Source organism: Primulina tabacum, chromosome 15 (genome assembly GCF_025594145.1).
Source record: "Primulina tabacum isolate GXHZ01 chromosome 15, ASM2559414v2, whole genome shotgun sequence".
Taxonomy (NCBI): Eukaryota; Viridiplantae; Streptophyta; class Magnoliopsida; order Lamiales; family Gesneriaceae; genus Primulina; species Primulina tabacum.
Window position 1 is genome coordinate 37,676,310 of NC_134564.1, and position 20,557 is coordinate 37,696,866.

The window sequence follows — 20,557 nt, forward strand, 5'->3', positions numbered from 1 at the left end:
GATATATGTGTTTCATTCAACTAACATATTTAAATAGTGATATAATACTGATGGGGAATCTGTATGTGTTTTCTGCATCTTCTTTCTAAAATTTGACTTCAATATGTCATATAATTACGAGGAAGTGGTTCAAAAGACAAAAAGATGACACAGCGGAGAAATAATCGTCTCATAGAATTATTTTATTCCAGACAATTATCATATTTTGAAAGGTTTGTTTGTGTGATCTAATATTGTCCAAACCAATTGCTTTTAACTTTGTTTAAAGTTTAATGTTCAACTTATTTACAAAAACTGGTTTACTGTTTTTGACCTAGTAAAAGAGGAGCAATGTCCTTGCTTTTTTGTTCAAGAATTGAGTAGATTTTTCATCCCATTTTTACTAGTTAGATTGCCAAGATCAATGTTATTAGCTTCTGTCTTAATACAGTTGCATTAGGGGAAGAGGAGAAAACATATATTACAAAAACCAATAGATTCAATTATTCAAAACATTGTCCAATAAAACAACAACCAACATATTTAATCCAAGTATTCGTTTCATCTATATTTTATTGTATTGCATTGTATTGTATAATAATAATCGCTACATATCATTATATATGTGTGTTTACATACATTATATTATATAAATAAAAGAAGATTATCAGTTTAATTGGTTTGATGTTTAAATACATGGCGATGCGCACTTAGTGAAGAATGACCCCACCATATATTTTTTCTAACAAAGAAATAAATTAAAATCCCCGCCCCTTTTTTCTTGGTTTAGACGAGGAATTTTCCCTCGAAACTATAGAACTCCTTGCTGACGCACAAAGCCAGATGTCTCTCTATAGTTTCGTACGCCTTTTTCTGTGCTCTCATCTTTTTCATGCAGTAGAATTCACAGTTTCTCCCATTCATATTATATAATATAAATCCATCCCACCATCAAATTACACATCATATATTTCTAGCTCTATCTCCTCCCCTGTTTAAACCCTTTCTTCAGCACACCAATTTGATCGACTAGCTAGCTAACCATGGTCACCTTGTCACAGCTGATTATTGATAATTTATCAAAAATCAGAACATGCAAGCCCACGTCCAGCATTTTCACAGAGATTCCAGTCGTGGATCTTTCAAAACCCGATGCAAAAGCCATCATAGTTGAAGCCTGTAAAGAGTTCGGGTTCTTTAAAGTGATCAATCCTGGGTTTTCGATGGAGTTTCTGACCCAATTAGAAGATGAGGCAGTCAAGTTTTTCAAATTACCCCAGTTAGAGAAGGAGAAATCAGGGCCTCCCAACCCTTTCGGCTATGGAAACAAGCAGATTGGAGCCAATGGCGATGTGGGCTGGGTCGAGTATCTTCTTTTCTGCACAAATCCCGAACTAATTTCTCAGAACTCCAAGGCCATTTGCCCTGGAATTTCAGAAACCTTAAGGTAGTAAACAAGTTGTTGATTAATCAATATATGTTCGCATGTTTGTGTTTGTGAGGAAAAGCTAACCTGTTTGCTTGCTGCAACAGGTGTCTAGGGAACGAGTATGTTTCAGCGGTGAAAAGTATGGTGTGTGAAGTTCTTGAAATGATAGCCGAAGAATTACAGATTGAGGTGAGGGACACTTTGAGTAAGGTTATAAAAGATGAGAGAAGCGATTCTTGCTTCCGGCTAAATCACTATCCGCCATGCCCACAACTTGGAGCATTGAGTGGTCGAAATTTGATTGGATTCGGAGAACACACTGACCCACAAATCATATCTGTTGGAAGATCCAACAACACATCAGGCCTGCAAATCTGTCTGAGGGATGGTACATGGGTCTCTGTCCCACCCGATAACTCCTCCTTCTTCTTCAGTGTTGGCGATTCATTGCAGGTAAATGTTTTAGACGAAAAAGGGGCAATTATTACATTTATATATATGATTATTAACTGTATGTATATGCATCGGTGCAGGTGATGACTAATGGGAGGTTTAGAAGTGTAAAGCACAGGGTTTTGGCCCATGATTCTTCATCAAGGGTATCGATGATATACTTCGGGGGGCCACCTTTGAACGAAAAGATTACACCTTTACCTTCATTAATGGAGGAGGGTGAAGAAAGTTTGTATAAAGAATTCACATGGTCTGAATACAAGAAATCAGCATACAAGACAAGATTGGGTGACAACAGGCTCAAGCTTTTCGAGAAATCCACTGTCAATTAACAACTACTCGTGCATGTTATAATTTCAATAAATATGTATTTAAATTTTATTTTAGAGCCAACATAAAACTCTAATCCCAAAAAACAAGTGTTGACTAGATCAATTAAGTTGGCTTAGGTGGAAATAATTAGCTTACTTCTTCTCCTCTATTTTAGTAATTAATCAATCCCTTTATAAATTATTATTTAATAGTATTTCTCGTTAAATTAGTTACTTAATATATCAGGTATCTAGGAGCTAGCTAGTTTTTATTGTTGAGTTGTACCTTCTACCTTCTTTGGTATTATAAATGCAAATGTTATCTGTATGTACTTGAAGCCTTGGATTGGTGGACAATCTCTGCAAGCAATTATCATATGTTTTTTACTCTATTTTCCTTAATAAAGAAAATCTGAATGTGCAGCTTAGCCAAAATTATATAATTAGCCGGATCGGAAGTTTTTAAATTGAATATATAAATCTCAATCCATGTATTTTATATTTTTGTTGACTCACAAAACTTGGATCGATACTTGTAGATACATATTTAAATGATGTTAAATGCCCGGGACCATATTTTAGAAGTCTGAGTAAATTATTCAAAGTCGTGCCAGCAATTTTCATCTTGTTCACATCAAAGCGTGCTACATAATTTCATAAAAATATAGGGTTTGCATCAAGTCATCAAAATAAATTAAAAGGAAAATGAATTTTTTTTTTAATAATGTGGCAATCAGATCTGAGTTAAATGAATTAAAGTTGTGACATTAAGTGTAAAAGTAGAAAAATATTAATTTTGGCATTCAAATTATGTATATAGACAGACACTACCATGCATACATACACCTGGACAACTCTTGAAAAAGTATATATACCTACCAATAAATAAAAATAATAATTAATGATGACCGTCCGTTCATCCGGTTTTCTTTCTTTGAATTCGAGTACTCATTTTGCTTTTCTAGTTGTTCCAGTTGGTTCCCATTCGTGGAAAACGACGTTCAAGATTCCAACAAATCATTTCCACCAAACACAGTTTAGCCGTTCGACGGGAACACGATTCCAGTTGGCCGGCCCCCTTTTTATTCTTGATTTCTGTATTCTAATTATGTGTGTGTCAGTGTGTGTGTGTGTGTGTGTAGACACATATATTCCAATTATGCAAGGATATATAATAACTACTACATGCAGTAAGATTGTGGATTTTCTGGATTGTTTGTGGAATAATATTGTGGATAACAATTAATTAAGGTGCTTGAATTATTGTATAATATCAACATACAATGGCCCCGCGGACCGTATGACCAATATGTAGGTCTACATTCTATAGGCTACACTGTTAATCTAGAGGTTAACTCAGTACCTATCAAAAAGTTACGGTTGCAGATTTCTATGTCATAAAAAATTATATATATAAGGCTACAAGTAGCAAATATGCTATCTAGTCGCAAGAACACATACAACTCATGTAAATCGTTTTTCCGCCCATCAATATATAATAGATTACTTAAAACACGATGTTATTCTGTAATTGAAGCAATATTAATTCTTCTCATCAAAATTTCACTATTATTATTTCATTTAACATGTGGAGCATAGCTGTTGGATCTCGGTTTTCTACGTGCCCAAAAACGCAGCGGAAGTTTAAATTTTTTATTTTATTTTGAAATTCAAAATAATTTTGGACACTCGTATGGTTTTAACAAATACATAAACATTCATAGGGCGTTAGAAATTCTTATACCTTTGGTGAATAAATCACTGGGCTCCAACTATTCCGGGGTTAGCGGAGATAGCTCTTCGTGAATCCCCTAAGAACGGTCTTCGATCTACTAATCAGGTCCACGACCGGAATATATGTTCCTCTTCTAACTCGCACTAGGAAGTGTAGAAGATTTTGTATTTGAGATAGAACACAATTTTTGAGAGCACAAAGAAGAATTATGGAGGAGCCGAAAGTTATTGTCCAAAAAGCAAGGAAAAATTATCGTATGCCTTATTTCTCAAATCTTCAAAAGAAAAGAATCCACCGAATACATGCAATCAATTTTAAGAATTAATCAATACTTTTCCATAATAATCATTCCTTTACTTAATTAATTGGATTAATTAAGTTAATGAAAGATTCTTATTGCATTTCCAAAATTGGTGATTCTCGAAATTGGCACAACTCAATTTTGTGGAGGCTATGATTTTAGGTCAAGAATTTTTATTTATTTAAAATTCCATGACCTAATAATCATAATTAACATTAATGGGCTTGCTTAATTAATTGGACTAGTCCAACTGGTTTAATTAATTAATCAAAGTCCATTAAGAACTTTAATTATTTAGTATGTTGAACTTGTACTACTACAAGCCTATTAAACATACTTCCCACTATATTTAATTTGATATTTAATAAACTCAACTTTTGAGTTTAATAAATTAAATTCTTAAACTTTACAAATTCAACTCCTTGAATTTATTTTCTCCAAATTTCATAAATTCAACTTCTTGAATTTACTATCTCATAAAATTCAATTCCTTGAATTTATTTTCTCAAAATTTAATTATCATAAATTCAACTCTTTGAATTTACTATATCATAATTTAAATTCAACTTCTTGAATTTATTATCTCAACGGGAACAAATAATCCAGTTCTTGTGTGACCCTCAATGGTTCAGGGATACAGCTAGCCGTGGGTTCACAACTCTTTGTGATTCATGACATAATCCTTTATTCGGGCTTACCCCAGTTAGCCCCATTCTTTTCATCAACACCTTGATCAAGAATGTCAGAACTCATTTCTGATTGCACCCATCGGATCATGGTAAGAGCGTCTAGTAGCATCGCCCCATGATCCCCTAGGTATCACTGATAGTGCCTGCAAGAACCAGTCGATTATGATTAACGTACAGTACGGTCCCTTCATCTCATATATCCCGATCGAATAAGCAACCATTGGTTCATCGAGGGTTGCATATTAATTCGATAACTATGTGATAACTATAATAGTGGCATCGCGTGTACTATTTGAGAACTCCTTCTCCAACGTACATCTTATACTCTGGCCAGAGATTCCATGCACTATTATTACATTAGGTCACATAGGATATCCACACCCGTAGGTGAGCGGTGAATTCCCGACTACAATGCACTGGCTCCTATATGTGTCGTAACTGTACCCAACCTCGCCACCTGATGACTCTCCTGGAGCCGGTAAACGAGTCAAAGCACAACCCTCACATATAGAGCCTCAGTGTTGTCCCGGGTCGTAAGGACTAATGGTGTACAATCATAACCACAGACTTATCCTCTCGATGAATGATAACCACTTGGAAAGTCCGAGGGATGGTTGTTCGGTATAATCATCATATGACTACCCATCTGCATGTTTGGACATCTCTATGCCCTTACCAAGAAACGCAGTACACAACATCACAGATGCTAGTCTCAAGCTCAAGCGACTTTTATCCATTTTTTAGGCGGCTGAATCGACTAGGAACGAATTTAGATTATACAGTGTTTACAAACGAGTTTCAACATCGAATTACGATTCATTTGTATTAAAGTATAATCAAGGTCTTTATCTATGTTTGATAACATGGGTATACAGATAAAGAGATAACAAACCATAAAATAATGAATTATATTAAAATAAAGATTATTCTTTACAACTGAGTCAATAAAATCCCTAGCCAACAGTTGACTTGCAGGACATCTACTCTAACAAGCAATGTGAATCAATTAATTTAGATATCTGGTCTCATAATGATTATAGGCCGTGTCGAATATGTGTTGAAAAATACAAATTCGAATGGGTCATTCGATCAGATCGAGGACATTGTCTTCATAAAATTAAATGCACGTGAAAGTTTCTATATATCTCTTTCTGTTGGCAATTTATAAAGGTTGAAAGATTATTTTGAGCAGTAGTAGTACGACATACTTGAAATAGCAGTACCAATGAATTTTTCTAATCATGTAAAAGCCAAGGACCCAACTCCTGTCTGTCCACCTCTATATATTGAAAGTGACAAATATATTATTATCGTTATTTAATTTTCTGTATTTTGTAAAAATGTTTTAGTTATGGAACTATAAAAGAACTAACAAATTTAGAATTTAATTTAATATATTTTCATACAATAAATGTAACATTTTCTTTCTTTCTTTCTTTTTGCCCTACATAAATAAATATAATTAATAAGATGCGGCACACAAATCTATTCAATTCGTCTTCTAACTTGGTAATATTGATGTCTGGACTCTTTACTAACATGCATGTCTAAATTTTACTGGCGATCTGTCGTGAGTCATATTAAAAAATAACAACGAGAGAAAATTGTTCATTTGCTACTTGGGTTCTGCAACATCACCCAATGGGCCGGGCCAACTTATATTTCTACACAGTTTGTCCAAAGAGAATTGGGTAATTTCCAAGAAGATCCAATTAAGTGCAAAGTTGGGTCTCGGTACTTCATCTAATATGTTGGGACATCCAAGAATCTTCTAGCTAATCCTAAAGTTGGAATCTTTAAAAGTAATAAATTCGTATTTGAAAATGTTAAGGTCACTGTCAAATGAAATCTAGTCATGTCTCTTCACATTTTGCAAGTTACATGAGAAACCCTTTATTATTATTTAATTTGTTAACAAATAATATTTTTGAGGCCGAGATTTGACTTGTCCATTAAGCAAAATATGTGGATTTTAGCTCACTACATTTTCCAGATATTTTTAGCTCCTTTGAATGTATATATATGACACTATGAAATGTTTATATCTTGTAATTATTGGATTAATTTTATTTTTATGAGCTTATATGTGAATATTTATATGTAATGAGTTGTCTACTAAGTTAAATCCAAAATAAAGTGATCAAATGATGTTTCGGGTTATTTAGTTTTAACGTATCTAATAATTTGTTGGCCATTAATGTATATAGATATAAGTGTAAGTTATGTTTTTATGATGAGGTAAAACATAAATATCAGAAGATAATAATAAAACTTATCTATATATGGATCATAGTATCCACCATCACGAGGCATCGCGCTCCCTATTTTTCTTTTCAATTAAGAAAATAATTTATAAGAAAAAAATAAAGATCATCTCAAGGAAAAGAACGCGTAGATTTGGAAGATCAAAACACTTTCTAAATAATTCAGAATTATGACTTTTCCGCTTAAATTTTCAATAAAATTCTTAATAATTTAACATGGTGAATTATGTGATTTATGGATTTTCCTTATCGCACTCAACGTTCATGTCTAAGACCTTAGAAAATAAGTGGAGAGACTAGCTATCATCCCGGGATGAACCCATCTTTAATAGGAAATTAATATTTATTTCTAATCAAATAATTAATGCATACAAAGATTTAAAAACGATAGATAACTGAATGACAACAGATAAGCCTTGAGTGTAATTAATCACCTCATTGAGTTTAATGCAACCACCGAGTTTTAAATTAGCCACCGAAAAATGCAATCTTCCTTTCTCTAACCAAATACGTACAAATACAACAGACTTTCATCCATTATAATAATAATTATTATTTAGTTATTCTTTTTCAAAATAAGAGGTTTGATTAACCGTATTTCCATTTAATTTTTTTTATTAATTTTAATTTAGTTTCTTTGTAGATAGCTAGAGATTAATTTTGGTCGATTTCGGTTGATAGAAAACTACGTACTTGTCAAGACTTAATGAGCAATGGCGCGGCAACACAGAAATATACTGGTACACACATGTTTTTCTTCTTCAATTTTTTGTATTATCGTTATATTTTATTCAAATGTTGGAATTTTGTTCGGTAGGGACTTTCAAATTTGTAATGCCAAAAACAGTATGTATATGTTGTTTATCAGAAAATGAAAGCCTGAGGAAAGTCATTTGGCACAATTTTTGACTTTAATGTATTCACAAACAGATTATCACATCAACAAAATTCAATATTTCTTGATTAATTTGTTTCAATTCCTTACAAAGATATATATAAATGTGAAAAGATGGAAAATATCCGAAACTAAACTTTGACAAAAATTATATATGAACATTTTTTTTAATAATAAGAGTAGCGTCCATGTTATATATATGCACCTGTGCACTTGGATCGACGTAAATGGAACCATCATGATGTCTATAGGATTTTTTTTTTTTTTTTACGTTTAATTTCGTAATAACCAATAAATGAGTACTCCACGTGTCTAATTATAATTATAAGTCTTTTAGACTTCATATCCATATAATTTATACAAACTCGAAACCCATATGCAATAAAAATTTAAGTTATGTATGGGAATTCAGACGAATGAATATAATGTATTTCAGAATGAGCAGGCAAGCACGACCAAGTCACTAATGTCCAAGTTAGGTCGGCCTGGCATTCACTCGTTAAAATGAAATCAAAGTCATATATAACTTTTGACAATTACCCTATGATTGCTCTCAAATGCACTAACTCATTCCCATCTACATACATATATATATATATATACACACACACACACACACACACACACACACACACAGTGTGCCGCAAATAATAATAAAGAATCATATATTGGAAACTAAGCAGATTGCTCATGAAGTCTATCTTTTGACAAATCTATGGCTCCTCACTTTCCCATCTCCATAGTGCTATACTAGCTATTACGTACGGTGGAAAAATGTATCCTAAAGTGGGAATTTAATTAACAACTCTCATCTTCTACGGAAAATTATTGAAAATGGATTTACTTGTCATAAATTAATTAATTAATTTCTTCCGTCGAGCATTTGATGACAACCAACGTACACATGCACGCACAAAATTACCAACACGTACGTGCATACACGTACATTTAATTTACAGACTTACTATTATATATATATATATTCCTTTTGAAACATAAAATAATATAAATAAATGTGTGAATTCATTTCATTCAAAAAGTTAAAAAGGCATTCACTAGGTCCAGCTGACATGAAATTTTCGTTGAGGGGGTGGGGTTTGCATGGCATTTTTGGCTCTTTAATTTGTAGTGGATTCAATACCGTATATGTCTCTTTCTCTATAAATAAATGCATCCGGCCAGCCCATTAACTACACATTTTCCCTATAAATAACTCTGCCAAACCACAATTCCTCATTCATATCTATCCAGATTCTCATATATTTTTCGGAGCTAAGCACGTACGTCCACAGAGGTCGCCTAGACTACTTCCTCCATATAGGGGTTAATTATCGTATAAAGGTAAATTAGTTATTTCTTGCATGACTATATCTATATATCTATCTGCGTTTCATTACAATCACGACTAAATATTCACTGTATCACACGATATTATAGAAACATTTGAGAAAGCAGAATAAGGTGCCTTTAGGTATATCCCCGGCCCTTGGCTGGTTGCATCTTCATCGCTTGTTTCTTTATTTCCAACTTTTAACTTATAAAGTCATCGGAATGATAAATTACACATCTTTATTTCATCATCCATATATTATATATCATCATATCCCACGAACCAAATTGTGCTTAAAAGCCATCAATATTGTCCATAAACTAATGAAGTGCCGGAAGAGGAATCATTAGAATCTAGATCATAATTGTATGTTGATTAAATAAATAAGTTTTTCGCTTTTCAAAAAATTTATAATAATATGAATTAAATTAAAGCCTGTGAAATTTAAATTTTTATAATTATTATAAAAACCAACCATAATAAAAGTTTGATAAGAGAACCGAATCATATAAACCATGTGCATCTTCAAACTAATACTTATCTGTGACACGGGTCAACCCTACCGATATTCACAATAAAAAGTAATACTCTTAGCATAAAAAGTAATATTTTTTCATGGATGACCCAAATAAGAGAGTTGTCTCACAAAATACGACCCCGTGAGACTGTCTCACACAAATTTTTTGCCTCAAGGTTTTAACGTGAGTGTTAAAAAACCGTCAAATACGAATTATGGGGTGAAAACTGAAAAGTTTTAAAAGAAATCTTAAAAATTAAATTCTAATTTCAGTAAATTTGAGCTATTTCCATATTTGAAAAACCCGCTCATCAAAATGATTACAAGTAATTCAAATAAAAATAATGAAGTTAAAATTATGAATGAGTGGACTGAGGTGGTGGGATCAACTTCAATTCGACCCGATAAGTCTAAAGGCAGGTGCCTGAGAGCAACTACATAAATTCCAAATGAGACCACTTTACCTAATTTTCCGATCATATTATATATTCTCGGCTAGCGGATTAATATAATATTTGCATGCGCCGCCGGCTTATAATTAATATCCTCGGCCCGCACTTGGCTTTTGTTTTAAAACCATATTCTGTTGATTTTATTAAAAAAATGTTTGGCTAGATTTCATTGATATCGCATTTATTGACGCAGTCCAATTGAATTTTTTTTTTTTTTTTTTTTTGCGTGTCCTGTTTGAGAATTTTGTGCATGAGGCATAACTTTGGCTTTTGCGTAGACCACAACATTAATCTTTGTTACTTACTTTTTACGTAATCATCATAATTTATATAAATTTAAAATATCAAAATTTTAATAAATAATATATAGAATATCACATATTCCAAGTGCGTACTAAATTGGTCAATTGGTGAGAAATCTAATCTTGTTACGTACAATTTTTATGTTGATCAAGAAGCTCGATCAAAGTTCCTGCATACCTTCTCTTTTTCTCCTAATAAAATAACGTAAAAGTGAAGAAGAAATAATTAGTATGATTTAATTATTATATAAGGTTCATGTATGTATACGACCATTTGACTATTATTGCGGAAGAAATTAAGAGCTCAGGCGTAAAGCCTTTTTCATTCAATTATGAACTTTGGAAGAATGATTGATACAGAAAAACAGAAAAACTTCAGTCATTTATACATTGTTATATGTAATTATCTATCATATAACCGTCTTCTAACTACCTCTAACTAATAGTATCTGGTATCTCATATTTAATCTCTAATACCCCCCGTCAAGATGGACGATATATGTTCTTTACGGACATCTTGGAGAGGAAACTAGATATTGCTGTGGAAGGTAACGGCTTTGTGAACATGTCCGCAAGTTGGAGACTTGAGCGCACATGAAGTAATTTGATCGAACCATCAGATATCTTGTTTCGAATGAAATGGCAGTCAACTTCTATATGCTTGGTACGTTCGTGAAAGATAGGATTGTGTGCAATGTGTATAGCCGATTGATTGTCGCAGAATATAGTGGCTGATGTATTAGGTACCATGTCGAAATCACGTAACAATTGTTGAAGCCAAACAATTTCACTGGTGGTACTGGCTAATGCTCGGTATTCGGCCTCGGTTGAAGACCGAGAAATGGTGGCTTGCTTTTTAGATTTCCATGATACTAAGGCATCACCAAGAAAGACACAATATCCGGTAACTGATTTTCTTGTGTCAACGCACGAAGCCCAATCAGCATCCGAAAAAGCTCGTAATTGAAGAGATGAAGACGTTGGAAAGAAGATGCCTTGACCAGGAGCTGATTTGAGATATTGTAATAGATGTTGAACAGCCTGCAAATGGGGTGTACGTGGCTTTGAAACAAACTGACTTAGTTTGTGTACTGCAAACACAATGTCAGGCCTTGATAATGTGAGATAAAGAAGCCTTCCGATTAGGCAACGATATTGAGATATGTCCTCAAGTGGCTGACCATCAGTAGTGTTAAGGTTCGAGCGAGGTTCCATTGGCGTATGTAGTGGTTTACTAGCCAATAAACCAGCATCTTCTAGTAATTGCAGCGTGTAGTGACGCTGTGAAAGGCAAATCCCTTGCTGAGTGCGAGCGATTTCCAGTCCAAGAAAATATTTGAGTGAGCCTAAGTCTTTGAGTTTGAACTGACTTTGAAGGAAAGTTTTTAAGGAGTGTATGACTTGCTGTGATGGTCCAGCAATGATAATATCATCGACGTATACAAGTAAGGCAACAAAAGAAGAGCCTGACCCTTTTGTGAATAACGTGTTGTCAGAATGAGATTGAGAGAATCCATGCTGAAGTAAAGCTTGAGAGAACTTAGAATACCATTGACGAGAAGCTTGACGGAGACCATAAATTGATTTATGAAGTTTACACACAAGTTTGGATGGGTCAGTGCCTTGGGGAACTCGTTTAGCATAGCCAAGGGGCATATCCATGTAAACTTCTTCCAAGAGATCGCCATTAAGAAACACATTATTCACATCTAGCTGGGCAAGTTGCCAATGTTGGCTGGCAGCAAGTGCCAGGAGTACTTTGACAGTGGTTAATTTTGCCACCGGGGAAAACGTCTCAAAGAAATCAACGCCCTCCTGTTGTGTGTAACCTTTGGCAACAAGGCGTGCTTTGTGTCGGTCTACGGAGCCATCAGATGTATATTTGATTTTGTATACCCAACGACATCCGATCGAGTGCTTACCCGGAGGTAGAGAGATCACTGTCCATGTGTTGTTGAATTCCATGGCATCAAGTTCAGCAGTCATTGCATCTCGCCATTGAGGAAATTTGACAGCTTTATGGTAGAATTGAGGCTCGAAATGTGAGGAAACATTGAGCACTAGATTTCGATATGACTGAGATAGAAAGTCATACGAGACATGATCACTCAAAGGATAGGGACATTTGGAGCGTGCTGGTGCTGACTGGTGCAACAAATTGCAATGATAGTCACGAAGATAAGATGGTGGGTTCGTGACTCTGGAGGAAGTCCGAGTACTAATGTTTGTTTGATGATCAGTGAGCGATGTATGCACCTGGTCAGAGTCAAGGACTGTCAAAGGAGTGATATCAGCACATGAAGGAACATTATCGATGCATGATGTATCTGATGGCTGTGGCAGAACCACATCTGGAAAAGGATCAACATTTGTGCTCGTTGTGCCTAAGTGACAAGGAAATGTGGACTCATGGAAGACAACATCCCTGGAAATGAATACTTCTTGAGTTTGAATGTCCAATAACTTGTATCCTTTGACACTAGAGGGATAACCCAGAAAGATACAAGGACGTGCTCTGGGAGAAAGTTTATCACAATGAGCTGCTAATGTAGATGCAAAAGCAAGACACCCAAAACTTTTGAGATCATAATAATCGAAAGCCTTTTGATACAAAAGTTCATAGGGAGCCTTGTTGTGGGTCCTAGGTGAAGGCACCCGGTTGATTAAAAATGTAGCAGCTAATACGCATTCTCCCCAGAACTTGGTGGGTACACGGGATTGAAATAAAAGTGATCGAGCTACATTGAGGAGGTGCTGGTGTTTCCTTTCAACAACGGAGTTTTGTTGGGGTGTTTGTACGCAGGAAAACTGATGTATAATGCCTTTGTCTTGACAAAGTTCAGTGAATGCAAGCTCCTTTGCATTATCTGTGCGAAAAGCTTTGATCCTCTTCTGAAATTGAGTTTCAATCAAGTTGTAAAACCGGGCAACTATGTGTGGAGCATCTGACTTTTTGTGCAGCAAGAATATCCAAGTAAATCGGGTACTGTCATCCACCAAGGTGAGAAAGTAACGATAGCCATTATATGTGGGAATATGATGCGGTCCCCAAACATCACAATGCAAAAGATCAAATGAATGTGGAGAAATGTTTTGATTAGAAACAAACGACAAACGTTTTTGTTTAACTAATGGACAAATGTAACAAGATTTACACTGATCAAGCTTCGAAGAGCTGTATCCTAAATGTTCTTTTAACATTTCCATTACTTGAATAGAGGGATGACCAAGTCTCATGTGCCAAGTGTCCACTGAAATCTGATTGACTGCCACTACTTTAGTGTCAGTCCAATTCTCAAGAACATACAACCCTTCAACTTTTCTACCCTTGCCAATCATCCTCTTTGTCAGGTACTCCTGAATAATGAATGAATCGTGATAGAATTGCATCACAAATTTGTTGTCATCAAGAAGGGAACTCACTGACAATAAATTGAATTTGAACTCTGGGACATAGAGGACCTCTTTAAGTGTCAAGTAATTGTTAATCTTAATGTCACCACAACATTTAACTCTGATGTGAACATGATTCGGCAGTGTGACCATTGAATTATGCACGGGTTTACATGTTTGAAACAGAGAAAGATTCGAGCATATATGTCGGGAGGCTCCTGAATCAACCACCCAACTGACAGGTGAGCATAATTTGCTGGACTCAGATATGGATAAACAAATATCTGTAGCGTGAGCATTGGCTTGACAATCTGGAGAATCAAATGTTGATAGGTGTTGAGTAAACATCGCCATCATCTGCTCAACTTGTGCTTTGTCAAATTTCTGAAGTAAATTCGGAGACGAGTTAACATCGATATTCGAGGACATGTGTGTATCAGATAGTTGATTAGCAGCCATTGGTGAGTATTTGGTTGGAAACTTCCCTTTGAGTTTGTATCCCGGTGGGTATCCATGTATCTTATAGCAAGTGTCAACCGTATGACCATGTATATTACACTTGGTACAGAAAGGCCTCTCTCTGTGAAGACGTGTGTCCTCTGTTGTTAATCGGCCTCATGGGTTGTTCACTTTTGACAGCAAATGTCATGCTCCCTACTGAGTTGTTCCCCGCATATTGGGAACCAATGGTCCTTTGACGTTCCTCTTGCACAATTAATGAGAAAACCCGATTAATAGGAGGAAGTGGATCCAGCAGTAATATTTGGCTCCTGATTTGAGCCAATGAATCATTGAGACCCATAAGAAATGCCATCGTATAATCCGTCTGAAAATATGCCTCGATCTTCTTTACCCCTTGACAATTGCATTGGCCGCAATGACACATGGGGCGAAAGTTTGTCAATTCTTCCCATAGCGTTTTGAGTTTGGTGAAGTAAACACTGACAGGGTCTTGTTCTTGACGTAAGTTAACCATCTCACGTCGCAATTGGAAAATTCTTGGCCCATTACTCTGCTGAAAGCGTTCTTTGAGATCTTGCCATATTTCTGCGGCTGAAACAGCGAAAATGATACTTGCTGAAATTTCTTTCGAAACTGAGTTCAGAATCCACGATATAACTATATTGTTATTGCGGTTCCAGTAATTGAGAAGAGTAGATTCATTATCTGAGGGTTTAACGACTGATCTATCGATGAAACCCAATTTGTTTTTGACAGGAAGTGCGATCTTCATCGCTCGGCTCCAAGAGATATAATTCTCTCCTGTAAGTGCTTGAGAGACTAACATAAGCCCCGGATTGTCTGCGTGATGTAGAAAGTATGGACTCATTGGATCTTCAATGACGGAATGGCCACTGGGCAAGGAAGAACCAGGTGTATGCGCGGGGGCCATGGACGAGTTGTCTGAACAATTCTGAATACGGAAATGATCAAAAGATTACCTGAGAACGACTCACCATTCAAGAATCCGATCGACGCCGTCGCTGTGCGAAAGCAGAAGCTCTGATACCATATTGCGGAAGAAATCAAGAGCTCAGGCCTAAAGCCTTTTTCATTCAATTATGAACTTTGGAAGAATGATTAATACAGAAAAACAGAAAAACTTCAGTCATTTATACATTGTTATATGTAACTATCTATCATATAACCGTCTTCTAACTACCTCTAACTAATAGTATCTGGTATCTCATATTTAATCTCTAATAACTATTAATTCAATTACAGTTTCTGATTTTATTCCCATATCATAATTATAATCTCAAAAAAATTCCATTTTTATGATATGCGAAATTATTTAACACTGCATCAAAACCCTTTCTCGTGTTGAACCATTAGAATATGAAGATATTAACGTTCACTCAGTTAAGATTATTTATATATATTTCATTTAAAAATTATCATGTTGATTATTATTTGATTACAGGACTAGGAAATTGGAAAATGTGGAGGCTCAAGATTGCTGAAGGCCACGGCCCGTACTTGTATAGCACCAATAATTTTGTTGGCAGGCAAACTTGGGAGTATGATCCGAATGGGGGAACTCAGGAAGAGCTCGATGAATTTCAAAAAGCTCGGGACGAATTCGCTAAGAACAGGAAGAAGGGGTACCATTCATGTGCTGATTTGTTCATGAGGATTCAGGTATATATCAGTTGGATTGGGTTAGAATCATGCCAAACATTTGTGTACGTAAAATATCATAAATCTTCCAACAAACAATATCATTACACGGTTCGAATTTCATCCAACAGCTTAAGAAGGAAAGTGGGATTGACCTGATGAGTATACCACCTGTTCGTGTTGGAGAACATGAGGAAATTACGTATGAAAAAGCAACCATTGCTGTGAAGAAAGCTCTGAGGTTGAATCGGGCTGTGCAAGCAAGTGACGGCCACTGGCCGGCTGAAAATGCCGGCCCTATGTTTTTCACTCCTCCACTCGTAAGCACTAAGCAGCCATTTACCTTCACTGATTTCAAATGGAAATGGAGAACTTGAACTTTTTTAACACATATATATATTTTTCCGTGATATTAGATTATTGCTTTATACATAAGTGGAGCAATCAACACACACTTGACATCAGAGCACAAAAAAGAGATGATCCGGTACATCTACAACCATCAGGTGATTGATTTAACGACCAACCACACCCCTTTATTGATTATTTAGCCCCTAATCAAGATCCTGATGATTGCATGCGCTTACGTACTAAATGTTGCTGCTTGTACATGAAGAATGAGGATGGTGGATGGGGATTTTACATTGAAGGACACAGCACGATGATAGGATCCGCGCTTAGCTACGTGGCGTTACGGCTGCTCGGACAAGGAGCTGATGATGGCAATGGTGCAGTGGCAAGGGCTCGTAAGTGGATCCTCGATCACGGTGGCGCTACCGGAATTCCTTCCTGGGGGAAGACATACCTTTCGGTAAAAAGAAATCCCAATAAGCCTCTTATAGTATAGCAAGCGAACAATCCAAGACGGAATAAAAAGGATTATCATAATCCCAAGTTTTTTGCCCGTTTTAGGTTTTGGGAGTGTATGATTGGGATGGTTGCAACCCGCTTCCCGCTGAATTCTGGCTTTTCCCTTCAATTTTTCCTTATCATCCAGGTAAAATTAGCTAGAGTGGACTCGTGTCATTTTTCTTGATCTGTAATCTAACAAGCACGTGTTCTTCAACAAAATGCAGCAAAAATGTGGTGTTATTGTCGTACAACGTATATGCCAATGTCGTATTTGTATGGTAGAAAGTACCACGGACCACTCACGGACCTGGTAATGTCACTCAGGCAAGAGATTCACGTTAAGGCTTATGATCAGATAAACTGGAACAATGCACGCCATGATTGTTGTAAGGTGGGGGGTTAGACTGCATAAACTAAGAAAATCTTGAAATTTCCTTTAAAAAATCTAAATGGTTGCCTTATAAAGTTTCTACTGTTCAATGCAGGAAGATGTTTACTACCCTCACACCTACATACAAGATCTGCTTTGGGATACTCTAAATTATGTTACCGAGCCGGTAATGAGGAGATGGCCTTTGAACAAGATTAGGCAAAAGGCTCTGGATAAAACCATCAAATATATGAGACATGGATCAGAGGAGAGCCGTTACATTACCATTGGTTGTGTAGAAAAAGTAATAATTTCCATCAGCTAATCAAAATCTTCCCTAGTTTCCTCCTTACAGATTCAACGGAAGAACAGAGTGTTTATTACATGTATATGTATATGAATGGGTTCCTTTGATGCAGAGTTTGCAAATGATGTGCTGGTGGGCGCACGATCCCAACTGCGATGAGTTCAAGCATCACTTAGCCAGGGTTCCGGATTATCTGTGGCTTGCAGAAGATGGCATGAAAATGCAAGTAAGGAAAATATGTACCAAATATCAAATAAGCTTCTTTTAGAGTAAATTAAAGGGACAAAGATAACAATTAAGAATTTTTATTTTGTTGATTATACTAGAGTTTCGGAAGTCAAATATGGGACTCTACTCTAGCCACTCAAGCAGTTATTGCAACTGGCATGGTCGAGGAATATGGAGATTGTCTCAAGAAGGCTCATTTCTACATTAAAGAGTCCCAGGTTAGTCTAGAGAAACCAAAGACGAAACGTGATAAAATATCGTATAAAGGTTTATATGAGTCCTGGATTTAATCTCAGTTGTGAATCATGCAGATAAAAGAAAATCCAAAAGATTTTAAAGCCATGTATCGGCACTTTACTAAAGGGGCATGGACTTTCTCTGATCAAGATCAGGGATGGGTTGTATCAGACTGCACAGCCGAAGCACTAAAGGTGCGTCCAGATATTATTTTCGAGTAGCAAAATACATCGAGAAATTTGACTTCCTAGGAATATAAAAGCTGAACAGAATCTGGTTTTTTTGCATTATGCAGTGTCTGCTTTTGCTGTCACAAATGCCAACAGAAATTTCTGGAGAAAAACCAGACATTGAGCGACTGTATGATGCTGTGAATGTGATTCTTTATTTGCAAGTATGAATTTCTTGTAGCGTAAGAACGAATTTTGTGCACTCAAATCTTGTGATCAGTAGTACAACTGAGCTCTACTCTATTTGTCCAGAGTCCTTTGAGTGGCGGATTTGCAATCTGGGAACCCCCAGTTCCACAGCCATATTTGCAGGTAAGCATTTTAACAAAAGCTCATGATATTCATGTGCAGACCAAAAGACCTCAACAGAGGAGGACTAAGTAAAAATGACAATTTACGATAACAAGGCAAACTTTTTTTCCCCTGGTTTTGTAGGTTTTGAATCCTTCGGAACTCTTTGCTGATATAGTCGTTGAGCAAGAGTAAGTTCTTTATTCTTATCCCCAGTTTTGTCCTTTAACTTTTTTTTACATCTCTTCCTTGTTTTTGGTATTTATATTATGACTCGGGATGTAGGCATGTGGAGTGCACTGCTTCCATTATCCACGCTCTTGTATCATTCAAGCGCCTGCATCCAGGCCACCGGGAGAAAGAAATAGAGATCTCCGTGTCAAAGGCATTGCACTTTCTACAAGAAAAACAGTGGCCTGATGGCTCATGGTAAGGCTTTTTCGCCCTTTTTCTTTTTCTGTCGACATTTGTGCTTAGAAACATGACATACTAGTCTTTGGATGTCAAGAATCTAACACCAAATACAAATCACAGGTATGGCTACTGGGGAATTTGCTTTTTGTATGGCACTTTCTTTGTGTTGGGGGGATTAGCTGCAGCGGGGAAGACATATGAAAACAGCAAATCACTTCGTAAGGCCGTGAACTTTTTCCTGTCAACTCAAAATGAAGAAGGTGGATGGGGGGAGAGCCTTGAGTCCTGCCCAAGCATGGTAATTATTACAGTGGTTTCGCATACTTTTCGTGCTCGTTTCCAATTTTCTCCAAGAAATAAGTTACAATTTTTTGTGCAGAAATACACACCATTAGAAGGAAACCGCACAAATTTAGTGCAGACATCATGGGCAATGCTTGGTCTTATGTACGGGGGACAGGTACAGACTCCTGTTTTTCTAGATGTCACCCAATTCAGAGGAAAACGGAAACAAAAAAAATATTTCAAATTTTATGCGTATGGCTGACCAGTGATTAAAATAAACCAGGCGGAGAGGGATCCCACGCCTCTGCACAAAGCAGCAAAGTTGCTAATCAACGCACAGATGGAAGATGGAGATTTCCCTCAACAGGTAATTGACTTAATATCTCTACAACTTCCGGTCTTATAATAACAAAACAATATAGTGAATTTGATATAATCATAAATACAGGAAATCACTGGAGTTTACATGAAGAACTGTATGCTGCATTACGCCCAATACAGAAACATTTTTCCATTATGGGCACTCGGGGAATATCGTAAACGTGTGTGGCCATCCCAAAGCCTATAAGTAAAATATACAGCATCCAAGATTTGTTGTGAAATCCACCACCATCCCTAAGACAGCCAAAGATGTATAATATAGATTTTTGTAATCGGGGTGTTAATGTTCCCCCTACAGGATGTAAAGTTCTACATGATTATATACATGTCTATACAAGTTATCCACAAGGATGCAATGTAAGCATATGTAGACATCTGTGAAGATGTGTATACAACAAACATATCTGTTGTTACTAAATATGAGTTCGAGGTGTAAAACATTAATGGAAGAAGTGTAAGCACTACGAATGCATGTCGTTGATGTGCGCTGCTACGTCATTACTATCCATGTATTATATATTTCATTATAAATATTTTAAAATAATTACCTTTTAAAAATGGAAATGCAAACAACTAACCATTGAATACTTACGATAGGGTAAAGTTCAATTTGATTAACTCAAACCTGATTGATGACATGAGAGGGACTGAGATTACAACATATATATCATGTGTTGTAATTTTGAGAAATACTCAGCAAGTTAGGGACATATCAAGCACAATGTAACAACATGCATAAAATTTCGAGATATAATTCATATACAACAAGATTCGTATCACATGCATAACAT

The 20,557-nt window shown here is 36.0% G+C and overlaps 3 protein-coding genes across 3 annotated transcripts; 2 read left to right on the plus strand and 1 right to left on the minus strand.

Moving 5' to 3' along the window:
* The first annotated feature begins 789 nt into the window (after nt 1-789).
* On the plus strand, nt 790-2,429 carry LOC142526953 (gibberellin 2-beta-dioxygenase-like). Its single transcript, XM_075631644.1, has 3 exons — nt 790-1,426; nt 1,513-1,861; nt 1,942-2,429. The coding sequence occupies exons 1-3, from the start codon at nt 1,023-1,025 to the stop codon at nt 2,191-2,193; spliced, it is 1,005 nt and encodes a 334-aa protein (XP_075487759.1). The 5' UTR covers nt 790-1,022; the 3' UTR covers nt 2,194-2,429.
* A 6,829-nt stretch (nt 2,430-9,258) lies between these two features.
* On the plus strand, nt 9,259-20,242 carry LOC142527419 (dammarenediol II synthase-like). Its single transcript, XM_075632220.1, has 19 exons — nt 9,259-9,397; nt 15,975-16,192; nt 16,303-16,491; nt 16,588-16,677; nt 16,788-16,982; nt 17,084-17,168; nt 17,248-17,414; nt 17,509-17,697; nt 17,813-17,926; nt 18,027-18,146; nt 18,240-18,359; nt 18,461-18,559; nt 18,648-18,707; nt 18,831-18,877; nt 18,972-19,115; nt 19,221-19,398; nt 19,480-19,560; nt 19,669-19,752; nt 19,834-20,242. The coding sequence occupies exons 2-19, from the start codon at nt 15,992-15,994 to the stop codon at nt 19,951-19,953; spliced, it is 2,283 nt and encodes a 760-aa protein (XP_075488335.1). The 5' UTR covers nt 9,259-9,397; nt 15,975-15,991; the 3' UTR covers nt 19,954-20,242.
* On the minus strand, nt 14,604-15,443 carry LOC142526187 (uncharacterized). The gene has a single exon (XM_075630437.1). It carries the CDS (start codon nt 15,441-15,443, stop codon nt 14,604-14,606), a length of 840 nt encoding a protein of 279 aa, XP_075486552.1.
* Nucleotides 20,243-20,557: the final 315 nt, after the last annotated feature.

Coding starts and splice junctions, on each gene's coding strand:
- LOC142527419 (XM_075632220.1), top strand. CDS start 15,992: ATGTGGAGGCTCAAGATTGCTGAAGGCCACGGCCCGTACTTGTATAGC. Junction 18,360..18,460: donor GCACAGCCGAAGCACTAAAG/GTGCGTCCAGAT, acceptor TGCATTATGCAG/TGTCTGCTTTTGCTGTCACA. Junction 18,560..18,647: donor ATGTGATTCTTTATTTGCAA/GTATGAATTTCT, acceptor CTATTTGTCCAG/AGTCCTTTGAGTGGCGGATT.
- LOC142526953 (XM_075631644.1), top strand. CDS start 1,023: ATGGTCACCTTGTCACAGCTGATTATTGATAATTTATCAAAAATCAGA. Junction 1,427..1,512: donor GGAATTTCAGAAACCTTAAG/GTAGTAAACAAG, acceptor TTGCTGCAACAG/GTGTCTAGGGAACGAGTATG. Junction 1,862..1,941: donor GTGTTGGCGATTCATTGCAG/GTAAATGTTTTA, acceptor GCATCGGTGCAG/GTGATGACTAATGGGAGGTT.
- LOC142526187 (XM_075630437.1), bottom strand. CDS start 15,443: ATGGCCCCCGCGCATACACCTGGTTCTTCCTTGCCCAGTGGCCATTCC.